At 37.9% G+C, this 19,859-nt stretch overlaps 2 protein-coding genes and 1 long non-coding RNA gene across 3 annotated transcripts; all 3 read right to left on the bottom strand.

Moving 5' to 3' along the window:
• Nucleotides 1–71: 71 nt before the first annotated feature.
• Nucleotides 72–3,081, bottom strand: LOC147522840 (uncharacterized). Its single transcript, XM_086568644.1, has 9 exons — nt 3,019–3,081; nt 2,817–2,868; nt 2,526–2,649; nt 2,145–2,277; nt 1,440–1,723; nt 909–977; nt 704–760; nt 200–255; nt 72–97 (listed from the first exon to the last, which is right to left on the bottom strand). Exons 1-9 carry the CDS (start codon nt 3,079–3,081, stop codon nt 72–74), a joined length of 864 nt encoding a protein of 287 aa, XP_086424770.1.
• Nucleotides 3,082–3,252: 171 nt separating this feature from the next.
• On the bottom strand, nt 3,253–12,120 carry LOC147522841 (uncharacterized). The gene is made up of 4 exons (XR_015214957.1): nt 12,074–12,120; nt 11,913–11,968; nt 3,582–3,635; nt 3,253–3,500 (listed from the first exon to the last, which is right to left on the bottom strand). It is a non-coding gene; the product is annotated as an uncharacterized LOC147522841 (long non-coding RNA).
• Nucleotides 5,714–6,816, bottom strand: LOC147522842 (uncharacterized). Its single transcript, XM_086557507.1, has 4 exons — nt 6,655–6,816; nt 6,269–6,574; nt 6,097–6,198; nt 5,714–5,998 (listed from the first exon to the last, which is right to left on the bottom strand). Exons 1-4 carry the CDS (start codon nt 6,814–6,816, stop codon nt 5,714–5,716), a joined length of 855 nt encoding a protein of 284 aa, XP_086413633.1.
• Nucleotides 12,121–19,859: the final 7,739 nt, after the last annotated feature.

The following is a 19,859-nucleotide window of genomic DNA, read 5'->3' on the forward strand; positions in this document are numbered from 1 at the left end:
GTTCACTATCAATGAATCTCCCCTTAAATGATATCTCTCCACATCCTGAATTGGAATTTAGAGAATTTGTGTTACCTATATGTGGGACCAACATCTTCTGAAAGTTATAACATTCGTATGGTTAAGCCGTGAATGTGCATTGATCTTATCTTCGCCAAGTCGAGAAAACTAATTCTCGGGTATAATAAAGTAATAGTACCTTGATCAAACGCTGCAAACTTATTTGGAGAGCCAACAACTCCATTCGATACCCAATTTGGTGAAAAGAAAACGAAAATTTAAAAAGTTTCATAAGACATAATATTTAACATCGAGGAAAGAAGTATTTTTATGGAACAGAACGATCAATGACAGCCTAGCATTGTGCATTGAAACAAGTTTTGTCGTTTTAACATAATTGGTAGAAAGCAGCTGTATAAGCCAGTTGGGCCGAAATAATACATGTGCTATTAACTGATATATATAGTAAAGAATATACGTTCTCCAGATCGGCTCAATCTCTAGTTGCTTAGGCCTTTACTATGTAATATTGCAATTACATCATTAATTTATTCTCTTGAGTCTTTTTCCAATTATTATCTTGTAATTTCCTTTTCGTTTATTTAATAAAACGGTAAGGGTTTTCTAAATACCTAAAAAAACATAACAAGAAAATGATACAAAGAAAATGCACTCGGGAAATAAAAATAGAATAGAAACTCACCCCATCGATGAATCCATTATTCCGTGTTGTAAGTAGACAACTTTCCTTGCATCACGCCTACAACATGCGGTGACGGGTGTCAGGCAATAATGTATGCAAGGAAATTTTGTTATCGAAATTTCAGTATGAAACTCAAAGAGAAATACTTTTGGAGTTTAACGGCTAATGAGGGGAAAGAGGAATTATTTTTTTCTTCTTCTCATACCGTGGAATTCTTTCCAAAAGAAGAACATATCCATTAGAAGTAACCACACTAATAGCTTCATATGGATACCTGAGATATGGTTCATATTAGAAACTTGTAAGAGATATAGAAAATCATAAGGAAATGACAAAAAATACACCATTACTAATGCAACTAAATCACTCTAAACTGTTGCATGGGACTTCCAAGCAATCCAAAAAACCATCCTAGATAGTAACAAATTTCTGACAGTACTGAAAATCATCACCTCCACTCCAAACTTGTTCTCCCAGAGCAAGATATACATACCATAGTTATCATTTCTATTTTTCAGTGACAAGAAATATCATTTGATCAATCGTCTCCCCTACAACAAAACCTGTTCGCTTAGCATTACTTTGGTGTAGGTTCACACACATAAAAACCTCATTTTCAGTTTTCTGAAATTCAAAGAATTCATACCATAACCAATGTGATACGAGTATACCACATCAGAGCAAGGTATGTTAAGTACCTTAAATAAATTTTCCAACATAATGATTTATCTCTTACCCAAGCTCAGTGATTACGTCTTGGCATGTCCGTGCATCTGTGTTCAGAGACGGATGAAAAGTGGTTTGCCTCTCAGTGGGAGTAGGATCATTGTCTCCAAGTGTAGTTGTAGGCACAGATGTATCAATACTATCATTAGGAATGTCTTTATTTTGGCTGTCATGAGAGGAAAACAATCTAAACAATGCTCTGAAAGCTTCTGATGGGGAAAGTGTAAAATGTGCTACCTTGTGAACAACATCAAATATTGCCTCAATGAAGATTTCAATTGCCAGCTGAAGGTCCTGGTTAAATCAATAATGACAAGCATGAGAAGAAACAGACATAACCACTAATGCACCTGTCCAAGATAGTAGGTGAAGGAATTTGTGGTGATCATGATTCTAACGTTTGTAAATCAAAGAGCAAAATAAGAGTTCAAGAAAGAAAAGGAGTTAGAAACAAACCTCGACAACTCCATATACATCGGTTATTGTGGTGAATAATGTGATCCTTGATGAAGTTGAACTTCATGGAAAAAGTGTACATGTGGAGGCTGGGTGCTTCCCGAGGCTTGAAACATTGAACTCTGTACCCGGATGAATGAAGAAGACGGAATGGTATTCTCAAGAGCAACGTTATAGGCCACATTATCCACGAGAAAATGTATTTGAACCATCGAGACTGACGTCTATCATACTTAGAGAAACTGCTAGCCCTGGATACACTTGAATCTTGAGATTGTGGAGTAGAAGACATGCTCTCATCATAATATTCTTCATCAGACACGTAATCTATGCTTGAAGTATTAGAATCCACAGAAAGCTCATGAATGAACTCATTGAATGAAGACACCCCACTGTGACCAGGAAAGGAAATGTGATCAACATTAAGAAACTAAATAAATAAATAAAAAAAAAAGTGTCTTGCAATCAAGTATAACTAAGGCGAGAAATGAGATGCAAAGACCAGTAACTGAAGTAAACAAGAATCACGTCTATGTTATGGACCTAATGGCCCCTTGAAGTAACGTACTTGAGCACAAGTACAAGCTTCACTACATTCACTAAAGAGATTATAACTAAAAAAACTAACATACTCTTGAACTAAAAACTTACTTTCTCCATCCACCGTGGAAGCCGAGGTCCAGCAAAAGTAGGCCTAAGTTCCCATCCATGCATATTTTCAAGAATTGTAGCCTTCCCCGGTAAATATAAAGGCCATTGTTTTACTATATATAAAAGAGCTTACTTTAATAAGTTAGAAGAGTCAGACCAGGTTTGTCGAAGCCACAATTTCACTTGTTTTCCCCCTAGTAGTGGTAGTCGAGGATCATGATCCTCATAGCTTCCCTGAATCAAGAAGTCATAGACCAGTAACCCCATAACCCCAACTAACCGGCCTCATCAGATAAGATGGTACAATTGCTCCCCAAACACTTGTCTTTCTCCTGCATAACAAATTAAAAGCACTGGAAAAATGCTCAATAAAATTTAAGATGCCATGTACTTGTTGTTCGGTGCTCTATCAGACAAGAGTACGTTTTGTTACTACATAAACTATTTGAAATTTAAAAATGACCAATAAAAAAAACATATACCTCATTAACACCATAAATTTGTAATGTGAAGACAAAATGGCTTCTAGAGGATTGTTCATTCATTTGGTCTTATACACTATAAATTTGTAATGTGAAGACAAACCTGAAATACAAATACATAATTTGTTTTACAAATATTTTTTTGGTCTTATACAGATGACTTAACCAACCTTATTAGAATAAAAAGGTTGCGGTTTTGAACAAGATAGATGCCAATACAAATATAACATTTTCATTTGAAGAAATTTTCATCTATCATAAAATGCAAGAAAATACCTGCTTTGTGCAACTTGGTGGAGAAGAGAGGAAACCTCTTTCAAACTACAGACATCTACCACAGTCAGATCAGAAACATGTGTATTTCCATTCACATCATGTTTGATTGTATATTGCCTACCGGCTATGCTATTGTCCACACTACCAGCTCAATTTGTTGATAACAAATCACGAATTGTTTCATTATATATTTCCAACATTGAGGCCTAAGAAAATTTAGGCAAGACATTTAGATTAGTTAAAAGAGTATACACAGTAAGGGTAAACTTGAAGAGTGGAAATGTAACCTGCATTTTGTACTTCCAACCCTGGGATACAAGAGATTGACTACATTGAAATATCTGGAAAAAAAATAGACAAATGTTAATCACCTCAAAATGAACATTTATATAAGCTCGTAACACTCTTTGACAAAGAAAGAATGAATCCAAACAAGGTGTAAAGCGTCACGTAAAGTAATCATTGTTAACATAGATAAGACCAAGTAACAAAGCATGTACTCACTTTATAACCATCCAGGGGCACTCTGAACAAGTTTGTGAGATTTCTACAAAAACATCTTCTTTGTGAAGACTCGTGTGTAAAGACTTTATCAAAAGTAATTTGGTGTTTTTGTTCTGCAGACAATAAAATATGACATGTTCATACAAAGTTTCAATCACGATAAGACCCCATTCAATAAACATACAATGTAGTTAAACTGCAGTAAGACCAGATTTGTCTATACCTAAATTACCATTTTGTAACAAGTCTATGCCCCGACCCAGAGACTCCGTTGATGTAGGATAACAAATAACTGAGGCTTCTGCACTAGCACCATCATCAAGCAACATGGGTCGCACTCTGCAGAAAACACGAATGTTACCTTTAAGCTCCTGCAGTTTGAAGCAAGGTTATCACTATATGAAACAAAGAAAATTAAAGAAGTGTTGAGGGGAAAAACTACCAATATAGTGTTGTGTAGTTTCTTGGCACCAAGTATCTATAAGAAATAAGATTCAGCACATAATCTATCACCTTGGACCTAAAAAAGACGAATGATCCAAATTACAAAAACAGAGGACTTAGAAGACTAAACTAAGGTAGATAGGTAAAAAAAAAATAGAAAGGATCCAAATTACTACCACGTACCACAAGAAGGGATCATCTTCTAGCTTTATCAACTAAACTTGCACCAATTGCAGTTACTATGACCTGTAAATCAGTACGTATTAGACGTACATCAACTTTGAAGATAAAGAATGGTATGGGTATTACAATAAAGGGATCTACTTATAACAAAGTTTAGGAGGTATATATTTACCTGCAGTAGCAAAAATTCCGCTCGTATAGAAACATACTCCATTTATTCCTCCAATTGTTAGCAAACCATCAATCTGATCATAAAAGAGTACTTTCAATTTAAAAACTAAATCGTAATAAGAAATGATAAAGGAGTACAAAAGTCTATATACTGAACAAATACCAATAAAACCAGACAACATGTTTACCTTCGAAATGGATCACCAACCCTAGACTTCCAAGAGACCCCCTTCTTCCTCCTCCTTTATTCGGGCTGGGAACCGGCAATGCAAAAACTTAATTTCATAAGTTTGCATTGGCGGAGTTAAAAAGGGGTTAGAAAACTCACAAACCTGTAAAACAAACAAACATACATATAATACAATCAACAATAATGAAAATTATAGACATATATCCAAAAAAGGTTCAACAAGTTGCAACTAGAACCCTTATCCAATATGTCCAAAAAGATTACATAATTACAACTAGAACATTAACCATACTTAATTCTTCTGTCAGCCCAAATGTCCAAAAGGATTGTTAAATTATAACTAGAACATTACCCATACTTAATGTTTCAATCAGCCCATATGTCCAAATTTTTTTGCTAAACAATATGTCCAAAAAGATTAGCACTAATCAACCATTCTTAATCATATTTCAACTGCCTATCAGCCCAAATCAACCACCCTCCAGCAACATAACCATGAAGGATTTTATTTCCATCCTGGGGACCATCATAGAGTAACGCATCACCCATAAACACTTCCTCAATATTGATCTTTTTTTCACCTCTAAGCACTCTTCTGCCATGACAAACATTTTTGTGCATAGGATCGGTCACCACAAACCACTTGGCTACTTCATTACCTTCTCTATCCAATAGGGTAACTCTAGGCTGGTCAAACAATCCTACACGAGCACTTGTCGCATCAAAATGATAAGCTAAATTTTGAGGAGACATTGGAGATGGATGATGCGGAGAGTTTGAACCATGAGGTGTATTCATCGCAGACTGTGGGGGGACAATTCCCGGTGTAATGTGAGCCTGTGATAATAGAAAGCACATGCAAGGGAAAAATACAAGTTATATGTATGCCTAATTGTAGAAATTACAAACTCACCAACAATAAGTTAGTCAAGCTGGCAATGGAAGCTTTAACCTCAGCCAACTCTTTCTCGACGTTAGGACTAGCACTAGCAGATGATGCCAATGCTTTTTCAAGTAAGTACTCACCAACCGCAGCATGTTCAACTTGTGCAGGTGAGATTTGAGAGCCAACAGACGAGTACGCCCTTTTTTGTCCTTCCCAAAGACTTCAACTAGTACATCACCATCAAGGTCTATGACCTCGTCAGTATCTTCCTCTCCCCTAATGCTTGCTTCAATAGCTTTCCTTTCTTTAACAGACTTCACTTGTTCCTAAAACAACAAGCACGACCAAATAAGGACACCCATGTATATCTACTTACATAACAACAAGATCAACACATTTAAATGTAGAAAAGATAAATACTTACATATGCTACACGAGCACTCTCCAAAACAGATCCATCACGACGTTCATGACCGGTTAGCCAATCGTCCTCTCGACGTACTTTGATATTAGGGTTCTTTTGTTTCTACACAAAAATATATAAAATGATATTACAACCCACTTCTAATAATAAAGACATTGAGATAGGACGGTACCTTCTTGTAACGTATTTGGGCATATTTTTGTCTCCGAAGAGTATGACCAATGGCATTCATTTTCCTATTTGATGCATTCTTTGCATTCCTTTGTACGACTTCAAGTCTGAATTCATGGGTCACAAACTCGGCCCAAATTGTTGGATTCATACCATCTGGACAAGCGGCAATAGCAGCTTCCTTGCTTAAGGCTTTCTTTATGATCTCTTTTCGATAGTTGCTTTTTGCAGTCCTGAATTTAGAGGAAAACTCCCTCTGAAGTTGTTTGTAAGCCAAAGCCATGGGAACATCATATTCAAACTCACCCTATCAAGAATTTTAATAGTTAGAAATTCATTTTTGGTCAAGTTAAAATGATAACATTATTAACAAGAATTGAATGTTACCGCCAAAGCTTCCCACATTGCATCCTTAAAGGATTGTTTCACAAGCCTCCAATCCTTGTAATTCAATGGGATGGTTACTGGAATAAAATGCCCTAGGCGGGTTTCCCATTTTGCCACATAAGGACCAACAACAGTACCCTTACTAGACACCAAGACAAGCATCTTAGCCTTAACTGATGAAGGTGCTCCAGATGATTCAGATGTTACTGGGGGGTGTTGCTTGACCTGCTGGGGGTGTTGCTTGACCTGATGGTGGTGGCTGCAAGGCACTAGGACTTGACGATTGACCACTTGATTCCATTAAAATATCCTGCAAATAGGGACAATTATAATGGATGCATATATTGGGTACTGCATATGTTAATCTTTAAGTGAAATCACTACACTTCAAAACGTAAAATAAATCACATTCAACTTTGAGGCACAACCATCAAATAAATTTCAGTGTACAATCATCAAACTTGCAGCACAAAATCATGACTCACCCAATATAAAACTAAATACAAATAGATACATCCATAGCAAAAAGTTATATTAACATATTAGACAATTAATTAACGTCGTCTTTCTAGCAAGGGTTTCAAATTGGGCTGGTCTTCAAGAGTAGATTGGAAGTCAGTTGGTACATCTAGCTCATCCACTCGAAAAGTCAACCGCTTTGGAGAATGTATAACCACTGACCAATCAGGATGTTTCAAATCTTGTGAATAAAACACTTGATATGCCTCTCTAGCAAGAATGGCTGGCTCATCCAAAAAGTTACTTGAACTTTTCAGTTTGTTGAGGTTGACCATCACCAAGCTTGAGTCTGGACAGATTTTACAGCCATTAGTCTTGTCCTCCACCCTCACCCAATCACCATAAAAGACCACCTCTTGAAAGTCGGTATAGTCTACCTCGATTATCTGTTTAATGACCATACCACATCGTTGTCGCATCAATGAGATTCTTATCTTTCCTACTTGCAGTAAAAGAAGTAACAGCCCTCATGAAAACACCACTGTCTTAGGTGGTAACAATATCATCATGAGACTTGGGAGAGAAGACAAAACCATTGACGCAGTACTTCTTGTATGTCTTAGCTTTAGTTGGCCCTTTGACTAACTGCCACAACATAGAATTCGTGGCATCGTCCTCCAATAACTATAACAATACACAAGAAAACAATTTAAAAACATGACTAGTAAGAGAACTATCTTGGTACTTTTAAATTATATTGTTTTTGTAAGAATTAATACCTTCTTATATAACCAGTCAATGAAATTTGTCTGTATCTCTACCTCTGTTTTTGCAATCCCTTTTCCTTTAGCACGTGAACCGGATTGCAATGACTCACAATACTTGTTGCATTTTATTCATTCATGCTTTAATAAAAGTATCTACATAATAACAAAACATGTTCCAGGCCTACATAATGAAGGATTAAAGAATTTAGACCTGTAGAATGTATCACGCTCTTCGACTTCAAGTTGAAACAGCACCCATCGACGTATCTGTACAAATTGATGAGGGGATAATAACACATCCTTACCATCTAGGATAGGCCCTTCATCACTGTACTCACCATTTTCATCTAAAAAGACTTCTTGACTATATTTGTGATTACCGGCTCGTGGATTAGACATGTACTCCATGGCATACCTAACAGATTCAGCAACAAGATAGGATTCTGCAATAGAACCTTCAACATATCGTTTGTTGCTAAGAATATCTTTACACTCTTTCATCGATCTATTGGAATCAAATATTCCAAACTTACATATGTAAATTTTAAGTTCAAAAACACGTCAAATGAAGTCAAACAATTGAAATAAAAGTGAATTACCGTTCGAACGGATACATCCACCGATCTTGGGTAGGTCCACAACGCAAAGCCTCATTTGCCAAATGCACCACAAGGTGGATGCTTATATCAAAAAAGGATGGTGGAAAGTGTTTCTCTAACACACACAATGCCTCCACAACCATCAACTTGGCTTCTTGAATGTCTTTTTTGATCAAGACCTTCGAACACAATAAATTAAAGAATAAGCTTATCTAGTGAATAGCTTTCCGTAAGTCCTGATGTTTCGGAAAGGCATGTTGAAGCAAAACAGGCAATAAGTACTCCATGATGACATGATAGTCATGCGACTTCATTGTTAGCAAACCAGGTGGATTGAGACTAACAATGTTGCTCAAGTTAGAAGAAAAACCTGAAGGGAGCTTTAAGTACTTCAAAGTTTTTAAGAAATCCATTTTCTCATTCTTATCCAAAACAAAAGAAGCATGTGGCTTAACTATTTTCCCCGTGTTTGAATCAATTTGCATCCACTGCCCACTGTGTATGCCAAGAAGCCTTATATCCTCTCGTGCATTTACAGTATCTTTTGTTTTACTCAAGCGAAGGATCGTGTTTAGTAAATGTTCTGCAACATTCTTCTCGATATGCATCACATCAACAACATGGCGGACTTCATGGTCTATCCAGTACCCCATACCAAAAAAGATTGACTTCTTATACCATGCCCCAGTAAGTTCACCACCATCATCACTATCATCGACATTTACCTCGGCTCTTTTTTGCTTGCCTTCGCTGTCTTTCCAAGTTACAAAGTCGATACGATCTAGATGTTTTAGAAGTTCTTCCCCTCTTAGTGGTTCTGGAGGAAGACTATCTTCCACTGTCTGGAGCCCCAAATACTTCCTATCTCTAAAAGGGTGATCACTACTAAGAAACTGCCTATAGTTTGTGTAAACAATTTTCTTGCTAATAGGTAGATGAAGAGATGGAGTATTGTCACCACACCTTAGACAAGCTTTATATCCATGGGTTACACAACCGGATAAGTTCCCGAAAGCCGGGAAGTCGTGAATCCCCCACATCAACATAACTTTCAATGTGAAATGTTCCTTTTTATACATGTCATAAGCGGGCACTCCATGATCCCACAACTGCTTCAACTCTTCATACAGTGGCTCAAGAAAAACATCAATGTCTTGACTCGGTGCCTTCAGCCCAGGAATTAACAGAGACAACATTTGGAATTCTGCTTTCATACACAAGGATGGTGGGAGATTATAAGGCACAGTGATGACATGCCAACAAATGTAACCAGTAGACTGAACTCCACGTGGATTAAATCCATCCGTTGCAATAGCAAGCCAAACATTGTGCTCCTCCTTTACAAATTCTTCATACTTCTCTTTACATATTTTCCATTGGCCAGAATCAGCTGGATGCCTCATATAATCCCACGAAGATTTTGATTTAGCATGCCAAGTCATGTCACGTGCTATCCATGGTATTGTATACAACCTCTTAAGTCTTGGAATGAGAGGAAAGTGTCTCAACACTTTGTTAGGCTCTTTTGAAACCTTCCCTCCCTTTGCCGCTATGACTTTATATCTAGGTTTTTTACAATGACGACATTCCTCTAAATTTTCGTCAAGTTTCCAGTATAGCATACAATTATTTTCGCACACATGAATGCACTTGGCTTTCATCCCTAGGTCTTTCAACATTTGTTTCATTACGGGATATTTCACTGGCAATGTGTTTTCTTTGGGTAACCATCTCCTCAACATGGACAACAATGCTGTCACACTATTCCCAGACCACCCAAACTATTTCTTCAAATTGTGAAGTTCAACAATTGCTGAAAGTGTTGTCTTGAGTCCCTCACAAGAAGGATACAATTTTTCTTTCACTTTTTTTTTGTAGTCAAGATACCTCTTACCCAAGTCTGGTTCAGGAACAAACAGTGGTTCATTATCTCCTATTTCAATACCATGGCCCATATAAGCATCAACAAAGTTCCCTATTCTAAGCCCTTCTTCCTCGGTGTTTATTTCATCCATGTTTCCCACCACCGAATGCTCCATCGAAGTCTACAAGCGTCTTTCACCATGTAAAACCCATACACGGTATGAAAGATCTATACCGTTTAGGTTCAAATGATCTTCGACCACATCATATTCTAGTCGGAACCTATTCCTATAGTTTTTACATGGGCAAGGACAAGTAGACCCGCCCAACTTTGTTTTGGCAAATGAAACAAAATCCCTAACCCCGTCTTCATAAAGTGTGGACCTCTTGTTTTTTTCGTCCATCCAAACTTTCTGAATTTGCTCACTCATTCTACAATAAAACATGTTTATATATAGTTAAGGAATTTAAGACAAAATAAGCATATAAGTTCCAATCATCCGATTATATGCAAACGTACAGGTAATACTTAAACACTCATATGTACTGTCAACGACAATACTATACTATGTAACTACAAAAAAATGGGGTTTTCTTAATTTTTTTTTTCCTGTAATACTTAACAGTTAAAAACTTTAAACATTAAGTGAGACCAAAGGGGTACTACTGCAATTGAGAAAACTTCGGAGTTTGGTTGACTCCGGATCAAACGACAGGGTACACGACTACGTTATTTGGTAGTGTTAATTTATGTTGTATTTGCTTGTACAAGGAAATCATTGACTTGGCTAAATCACCTTCAAGTGCAGAATTTTCAAGAGAAAAGAAGCATATAAATATTCCTCTAAAGAATGATGGGATTGTAAGCAAAAATCTCCAAAGGAAATTGATCGAGCAAGTGCAAAGGTAGACAAAAACTTCCCATCTAACCAAAAATGAGTGTAATTTTGAATTCCCTAACTCGTCGATGAGGTCTGTGAACACAAAGTGTAACATATAAAGTCCATTTTTATTGAAGGTTGGGAGGTTTCAGAAGTTCAACAGAGTGTGACATAGAGAGTCCATTTTTATTCACCCAAGCTTTTCATTTTAGTCATATTTAACTTGACAAACAAAAATACTACACTAGTTAAACATTTAGCAGATTGAACACTTAGTAAGAAGAGACCATCAACGACAGCAAGCACCTTCAAAATCTCAAAATATTGAACCCCATATCATAAATTCGACAAAGAACGATTAAAAGTAAACCAATGGTTCAAACCAAACTACTAAAAAATCATAAAATAACAGTAAACAAAGGTAATCAATACTTTATGAGTAGAGAAATCATAAAGCTCTCAGCTTGATTGATATCTGAATTAGAACCATTATAAATAGAGATAAACTTGTTAATTAGAAAACTCAGAAATCGATCATTCTTTAGCAAATTTACCATCAAAATCCACTCTTTTACATATTAAAAACAATCTTGTACTGATCCATTGAAAATCAGCATAATAAACAACAATCAACTAATAAAATTAAATATGTTCAACAGATAATAAAACCCTAAACATCAACTACTCACCTCGGTTAAAGAGAATTTTTTCTTCAGTAGATCGAAAAAATGAAAATCTCGAAACCCTAGACATACAAAACCAAACCAAAACCAAAATCAAAACCTTAAATAATTTGTAGGAGGAAGAAGAGAAGACAAACGAGAAGGAAGACGAGGATAGAGCAACTCACCGAGTGAAGAAGAAGTCCACGGCAGCAGTGGCAGCATCACTCGTCGATTGTTTTTAGTTTATATGTTTTCCTTTTTTTTCTATTTTTTTTAGATGAGCGCCAGAAGTGAAATACTCCTGCTTCAGTTCATCTATTTTTTTTCCAATGTAATATTCTTTTTCTTGTTTTTTTTTTCTAAGTTTCTCAACGTATGTGTAAACGTTGCTAAATATCTAAAGAAATGTTACATAATAATTCAATGGTTGATTGTATTGCCCACGGATAATATGTGTGACTAATTTCCTAACGGCTGTATAAGTGTTACTAATGGAAAATCTCAATTGTTGCAAATTCACCCAAATGGTGTAGTGGGTGGGGGCTGTCGGAGGTTGTAGAAGCCATTAATGGAGGACGAAAATTTACAGATCCATTTTGGAGGGAGTGAGATCGAGGTAGCGAATTGAGTGGGGGCTTTTATTAAAGTTGTTTGGTTTTTGCCAAGGGTAAAAACCAATATGATGAAGTGGGAGGAGGAGGAGAACCCGAGTTGGTGGCTAGTGGTGGGAGGCTGCTGGAGCAGCTGATGGAGAAGACGACTTGGTTGGACTTGAGCTTGGGCTTGGGTCGGGACCAAGTGTGTTGGTTTTGTTTGGGCCCGATTCTATTTGTGTTGGTTGGGCCAGTTCTATTTTGTTTCTTTGGGCCCGGTTTTAGGTTGTTTGGTTGGGCCAAAACTCTATTTTTATGTTGGGCCGGTTTTATTTCTTGTTGGGGCCAGATCTAATTTTTGTTGTTGGGCCGGCTCACATTAGCTTTCTTTGGACCGGTTTTTCTAATTTTATGTGGGTTGGTCCTTATGTCCCCAATTGGGTCAGGTTGAATAAATAAGTTGGTTTAGACTTTTGGGGCCGGGTTCTAAAGTTTGGGTTTGGGCTTGGCTAGTTGGGTCCGAACCATTACCTTAGTCAGGAGCCCATGAGCCATGCACCTTTGACCTTAGCCATGAACCATGGCTATGACCATGAACTTGTTGAACATGGAAATGACGTGTTGACTTTGACTTTGACCATTGACTGTGGAATGTTGACTTTTTACAGTTTTTCACATATTTAAGAATATGGACAAATGTAGTAATAAAATATTGTCGAAAATTGTATAACTTTGTTTGTCAATATCTAATTAAGATTTGACGTGAGTAATGTGTAAATAATATAAATATTGACACATAACAAGAGGGGAATTCTTATAAGACTTAGATATATACGTTTTTATGAGAATTAAATCGTACATGGACTCAGATTCATGGACTTTAGTATTGGGCTTTGATGGTGTATTGAGTTCACATAAATATATGGAACGAATACATTACATGATTGATTACTATTATGAGTTGCTACTTAAATGAATGGTAGTATTTAACTATTTATGAAAGCTTGAGATATTCCATATGGTGTAGTGCAATATATAATTGGCACATGAAATAATAAGTTTCGAGATTTGATATAGAGATATTTGGATATCGTGCAACGAATAGTATTGGCACGTGATAATGTGGATTATATTATAATGAGAAACGTTGAGCTTCAGTACAATTAAGTATACTGGCATGAGATAGAATAAGAATTATTCTGAGATATAAATGTATGGCACTTGAATAAATTACGTAATGAAAATCCTAGAACCTAGCTACCACAACTCATGTGATTTGGCCCTTGTGATGGCCGTATGTGATATGATTGGCCCTTCGGGCATGTCCATGAATCTGAATGGCCCTTCTGGCGTAAGTAATGTGATTGGCCCTTCTGACATAAGTAATGTGATTGGCCCTTCTGGCGTAGCCGAATGGTGGCTTGATTATTCCGTTCGCAAAATTAGAACGAGATGCGCGATATTTTATGCCGAATAGTGGCAGTACTTACATAATGACTTTCGTGTGAGGGTTACCTGGTGTGCGGCATCCCGTTCAGGGTAGTTACGAACGGAGTGGTTCATTATGTGAGGGGAGGCATGTGGATGTACATGTTCGGCGTTGGGAAGCGATTGTGGTAGCCGGAAAACTAGGTAAGACATAGATACGACGTGATTTTAGGGACACGCAATGAAAACCTTAAATAATATAATTATGGTAATGTGTTGGTTAATAATACTAATTACTTGTGCAGAGACGACTTACTCTGTAATTGAGCATGAAATGCGGTAAGTATAGAATATGCTTGGCTGGTTATTAGTTTAGTTAGAACCTAAGGCGCCTCGGTGGAGGAACTAAATGCCTTTGTATTATTATTGGGAAGCTAAGGCGCCTCAGTGGAGGAACTACCTGCCTTAATTAGGGTACTTAAGGATGTTATATTAGTTGTTGGAAGTTAAGGCGCCTCGGTGGAGGAACTAACTGTCTTATGGATTGTGTATGTATATGTATAAGCATATGTTATATTTTAGAGCTACTCACACCAGCATTTTTATAATGCTGACCCGATTTGCATGTTTGCTTATCGGGTGTGTTCATTAAATGAACATAATTGATAAGTCTTGACAGATTTAGTGTTGAAGAAAGTTGGTTGCTGCTTGTGGTTTACGTTAGTGTCGCATTTCAAGATAGGTTTTGTTTTCCCTTGAGGTGATATAGATTTTCAGTTGAGACAATGTTATTTGTATTTTTATTTGTAATTTTAAATAAAGAGTTATTGAAAAGAGATTTGTAACCTAAATTTGTGAATTTTTGTAATGAAGAGGACTTTTGTTTAATTGAAATTTTTATTGGTTTTTAATTATCCTCATATTTAAACTGCTTATGGGTTTTTGGGAGTTGAGAGTGCGTCACACCTCGAAGATCGAAGAGTCGGGAACAAATATTGTTTTCCGAATTCTGTCGAAATTCGGGGTGTGACACCTCCTCCAGGTCGTCCTCAGCCAGTCGTTCTCAGCCTGGTCGTCCTCCTCCAGGTCATCCTCACTGGTTGTCCTCATCTAGGTTGTCCTCCTCCAGGTCATTCTCAGCCAGGTCGTCCATCAAGTACCACCTAACAGCGTGCGCGCTGTCGAGATCTTTCCGAATTGGGGTCGCACACGTGATTCTAACAACTGTAGCCAAAGTTATGGCCAAAATACCAAAACGCATCCAACCAGGTTGTCCTCCTCTAGGTCGTCCATCTCCAGGTCGTCCTCAGATCAACACAACCACCATGGAAGCACAACTACAAGCTCTGGTAGATCAAGTCAAGTTCCTCCAAGAACCATTCGCCACACTCCAGCAAGAGAACCAAGCTATGTGCAAGCAAACCACTTCCAACACCAACAACGTGACTCCAGACGCCATCGACAACAACGCGGTCACAACCCTCACTACAACCATTAATCAACGCCTTGACGATCTCACCCAATGACTGGACAAAACATGTGAAAAATCCAGTGCAGCCTAGATCATTCAGAAGATTCTCCAGCCATACAAGGTGTCACCATTCACCACAGAAGTTAGGGACAAACAACCTCCTACTGACAACCATAGTATCATCAATGTGCAATCTGACAACTCAGCATCTCTAACTCAGATTCTCCTGCATCACTCAGCTCAGGTCATCCTCCTCTAGGTCATCCATCAGATCAGCACATCATCAAGTCAGGTCATCCTCCTCCAGGTCGTCCTCAGCCAGGTCGTCCATCAGATCAGCACATCATCAAGTCAGGTCATCCTCAGCTCAGGTTATCCTCAGCCTAGGTCGTCCTCCTCCAGGTCATCTTCATCCAGGTCATCCATCAGATCAGCATCATCAACTCAAGTCAGACAAAAACAGAAAAAGGTGATTTTAGAGGGGAAAACAGTAGATTTTGACCTCGAAAATGGCTACCACAAAGTGAAGCGGTGGTGACAGCGTGCGCGCCACCGAGATCTTTTCGAATTGGGCTCACACGCGTGATTCTGACAACTGTAGCCAAAGTTATGGCCAAAATACCGAAACACATACAAACTTACTCCAATTAGCTACAGATCAGCTCATCCTCAGAACAGCTCATCCTCAAGTCAGCTCATCCTTAGATCAGCTCATCCTCAACTCAGCTCATCCTTAGCTCAGGTCGTCCTCAAGATAGGCCATTCTTAGCTCAGCTCATCCTTAGAACAGCTCATTCTCAGCTCAGCTCATCCTCAAAACAGCTCATCCTCAGCTCAGGTCATCCTCAAGACAGGTCGAACCAGTGAGTCGCTCGAATTGCAAAATGGAAGCTCACTCTCTTGCAGTTTATTGCAAGCCAATCAAGCTGGAAGCTAACCATAGCCATCTCCAAACTGGGACAACTTATTTCACTGGGGCTAAACAACATTAACACCCACAAAGGGCTGCTTCTACTACGAACTGGGGGCTAGTGATAAGCACGCCAGCTAAAGGTTAACGATCAATCATAGTAATGTCCCCAAAAGGCTTACTAATTAGCCAGCTCAAATGGCATCTACGACAACAATAGCGCCCCCTAAAAGGCTAGCTATCAACCAATCAGCTTGACACCTTACTAAGGATCAAGTTCGAACCACGCATTACGATCGCAATCAAGGACGCTCAATGGGAAACAACCATAGTGACGCCCCCAAAAGGCTAACTATCAACAAAAACTCCCCCAAAAGGCGTACAATCAACTTAACACCAACGCCAGGGTTAAGCTTGATTCAACCATAGTGACGCCCCCAAAAGGCTAGCTATAAATCATAGTGATGCCCCCAAAAGGCTAGCTATCAACCATAGTGACGCCCCCAAAAGGCTAGCTATCAATCATAGTGACGCCCCCAAAAGGTTAGCTATTAACCATAGTGACTCCCCCAAAAAGCTAACTATCAACAAAAATGCCCCCAAAAGGCGTACAATCAACTTAACACCAACGTCAGGGTTAAGCTTGATTCAACCATAGTGATGCCTCCAAAATGCTAGCTATCAACCATAGTGATGCCCCTAAAAGGCTAGCTATCAACCATAGTGATGCCTCCAAAAGGCTAACTATCAACAAAAATGCCCCCAAAAAGCGTGCAATCAACTTAACACCAACGCCAGAGTTAAGTTTGATTCAACTGTAATTATCACTCAAAGGCTAATTATCAGTCAAAACCAATCTACGAACTACAATTTACGATCTACGCATTACGAGCTACAATCTGCGCACTACCAAATTAACTCCCAACAAAGCTTTAAGCAACAAACAACATCCAGCCTACAAACACAGAAAATTCTATTCATAGTAATCTCCATTTTCAACCAAGTAAGACATGTGGTCTCCTTTATTATCTTTCTTTACAATATTATTCTACAAACAGTGATATAAAGAAAGGGGGCTATGTCAGTACTCTCCACTCTCAACCACTCGTGGCAGACCACGTGTCCAGACTACAAGCATGTCGTGCATACGACCTAAGGTCACGTCATCCAAATGACCTAGGAAATGTAACCGCTACAAGCTGGTCAACAACATCATTAATGACAGATCATTACTTCGTAACGGAAGGAGTAAAAGCAATCATCAAGACAGCACAAAAGGGAGATCTACGCCTATAAAAGGAGGCGTCTTCTCCATCCTCAGGGGAGGCTGACATTCTCTCTATCTCCAACTCAACAACTCAAAATGAACTACGTCTGACTTGATTCCAGTTCATCAGAGAACTGGATACGTAGGCAACTCAGAGCACCGACCTGAGTTCAGTCAAACATCTCATACAAACCCTATTCTCTGAGATTGTAAGGTCATGACTAAAATGTAATGTACCTCTACAATTCCCTAAATATTTATAGGCAGATTTCACAATTAGAGTACCATACCTAACACCACTCCATTTCATAGTATCCTTGCATTGCTTGCACCCAAGGATTACCATAACATCTTAGATTTTTTTATTAATGAAAGAGCTAAAATATATATATTGATCCAATAAACTAGTATTCCAACCACTTCCATCATTCAAAAACAGATGAGCCACCTTCAAATTTTCAAGTTGGGGGCTCACCACCCCTAACTCTTCAAGTGTATTAGATTTACCATCGCATATGATCCAATGATTCTTCATGATTGAGGTAGAAAGCCCATTGCCCAAAGCCCAGATTAAATCACCATTAATACAATCGAAGGCTTTATGAATGTCTTTCCAGAAGCAAGATGCCTTGTCAAGTGGAATCTGAATGTCTCCAATCCATTTTTTGCCATATATACTATACAAAGTTCTAGTCCATAAAGAATTGATATCAGTGGCTGTTTTCGAAGCTAACTTGGACAACATAGCCCAATTTATGCCTCTTGCCTTTCTAAAACCAATGCCCCCTAAACTTTTGTGTTTGGTAATGTGCTCCCACCCAATGGTGTGAACACTATTGGAAGTGTCAGTGCCATGACACCAAAAATCCCTACAAGCTTTATCTACCTTGTCACATGTAGATACATGCAAGAGATATGTTGACATGGCATAAAGAAGAGTTGCTTGTAGCACAACTTGGATCATAGTTGTTCTTTCAACTTGGGACATAACTTTTGCCCTCCACCATTTGATTTTATTATTTACATCGTCAACTAGCTAGATACTCAAAATCCTCATATTTCTCTTCTAGACAATAAGATATGCACTCCTAGGTATTTTTCTTTATAATCAAAACTTATGAGCCTCCAAAACCTTTTGAGTTTCAACTTATTTCTAAAAGTAACATTCCTGCTAAAGAACGTGTTTGACTTGTTGTAACTAACGCTTTGGCTAGAAGCATTACAATAATCCTCAAGGATAGACTTAAGAATCCCTTCTTCCTCCAAATTGGCTTTAGTGAACAGTTGAGATCATCTGCATACATGATCGTGGTGTGTCATGGAATGAGAGCTTCTTCTTATTTTAATGCCATGTAATTAGTTATCATGTTCTGCATTAATAATCGCCTTTGAAAGAGCTTTAGATACTAGGATGAACAAATATGAAAAGAGAGGGTCTCTTTGTCTAAGTCCTCTTTCAGGAGAGAACTTATCTAAAGGAGACCCATTGAGATGAGCACTCGAAAGGACACAATTAATAGAGACACATTGGTACACCAAGGCTCTCCACTTGTTGTTGAAACCCAATTTTCCAAAGATATTATCAAGAAAAAACCACTCAACTCGATCATAGGCCTTAGCCATGTCAAGTTTAAGAGCTACTAGCCTCCCCTTTTATCCTTCATGTTTTTCATATTGTGAAAGATCTCTGTAGCCAAGCCTACATTATCTCCTATATTCCTTCCTTGAATGAAAGCTCCTTGATAGGGAGACACAATCTTATTAATATAGCACTTAAGCCTATTTGAAAGGATCTTGGAGATAATCTTGTAACAAAAGTTGCACAGACTAATAGGTCTGAATTGAACTTAGACACATGGTCTGGATTATTAATCATATCTTAGGTATAAGAGCAATAAAAGTCTCATTATACATATGATTCATACTACCAATAATAAAAATGTTTCTTACAAAATCGACAACACTATGACCCAAAATGTCCCAACATTTTTGGTAGAAAATATCTTGATAACCATTAAGACCTGGAGCTTTTAAACTCTGGTCCTCATCTTATTTACCGTTTTCCAGATATCCTCAGCAGAAGGAGTATTAGTAAGCATGTCATTCTCTCTATCAGTTATGCAAGGTTTAAACAAACCTAGAATACTTGAATTTGTAGGGGGAGTACGTCATAAGTGAAAATATCAGTGAAGTATATTATTCATATATAGTTACTCCCACTTCAATCCTCCCTTCTCTCCAAGTATCCTCATCATTCTTGATTTTTTCAATGTTGTTTTTTCTTCTCCTATAGAGGGGTAGA

The sequence above is a fragment of the Coptis chinensis genome, chromosome 1 (assembly GCF_015680905.1).
Source record: "Coptis chinensis isolate HL-2020 chromosome 1, ASM1568090v1, whole genome shotgun sequence".
NCBI lineage: Eukaryota > Viridiplantae > Streptophyta > Magnoliopsida > Ranunculales > Ranunculaceae > Coptis > Coptis chinensis.

Bases quoted from the DNA above. Each gene is read 5' to 3' on its own strand.
- LOC147522840 (XM_086568644.1), bottom strand. From the start codon at position 3,081: ATGAATGAACAATCCTCTAGAAGCCATTTTGTCTTCACATTACAAATT. The intron at 2,278-2,525 runs GTTCAAGAGTAT...TCCTGGTCACAG, and splicing joins ATGGAGAAAGTAAGTTTTTA to TGGGGTGTCTTCATTCAATG. The intron at 978-1,439 runs GTAAGAGATAAA...ACCATATCTCAG, and splicing joins GACGTAATCACTGAGCTTGG to GTATCCATATGAAGCTATTA.
- LOC147522842 (XM_086557507.1), bottom strand. From the start codon at position 6,816: ATGCTTGTCTTGGTGTCTAGTAAGGGTACTGTTGTTGGTCCTTATGTG. The intron at 6,199-6,268 runs GTACCGTCCTAT...ATTTTTGTGTAG, and splicing joins CCCAAATACGTTACAAGAAG to AAACAAAAGAACCCTAATAT. The intron at 5,999-6,096 runs GTAAGTATTTAT...TTGTTGTTTTAG, and splicing joins AGAGTGCTCGTGTAGCATAT to GAACAAGTGAAGTCTGTTAA.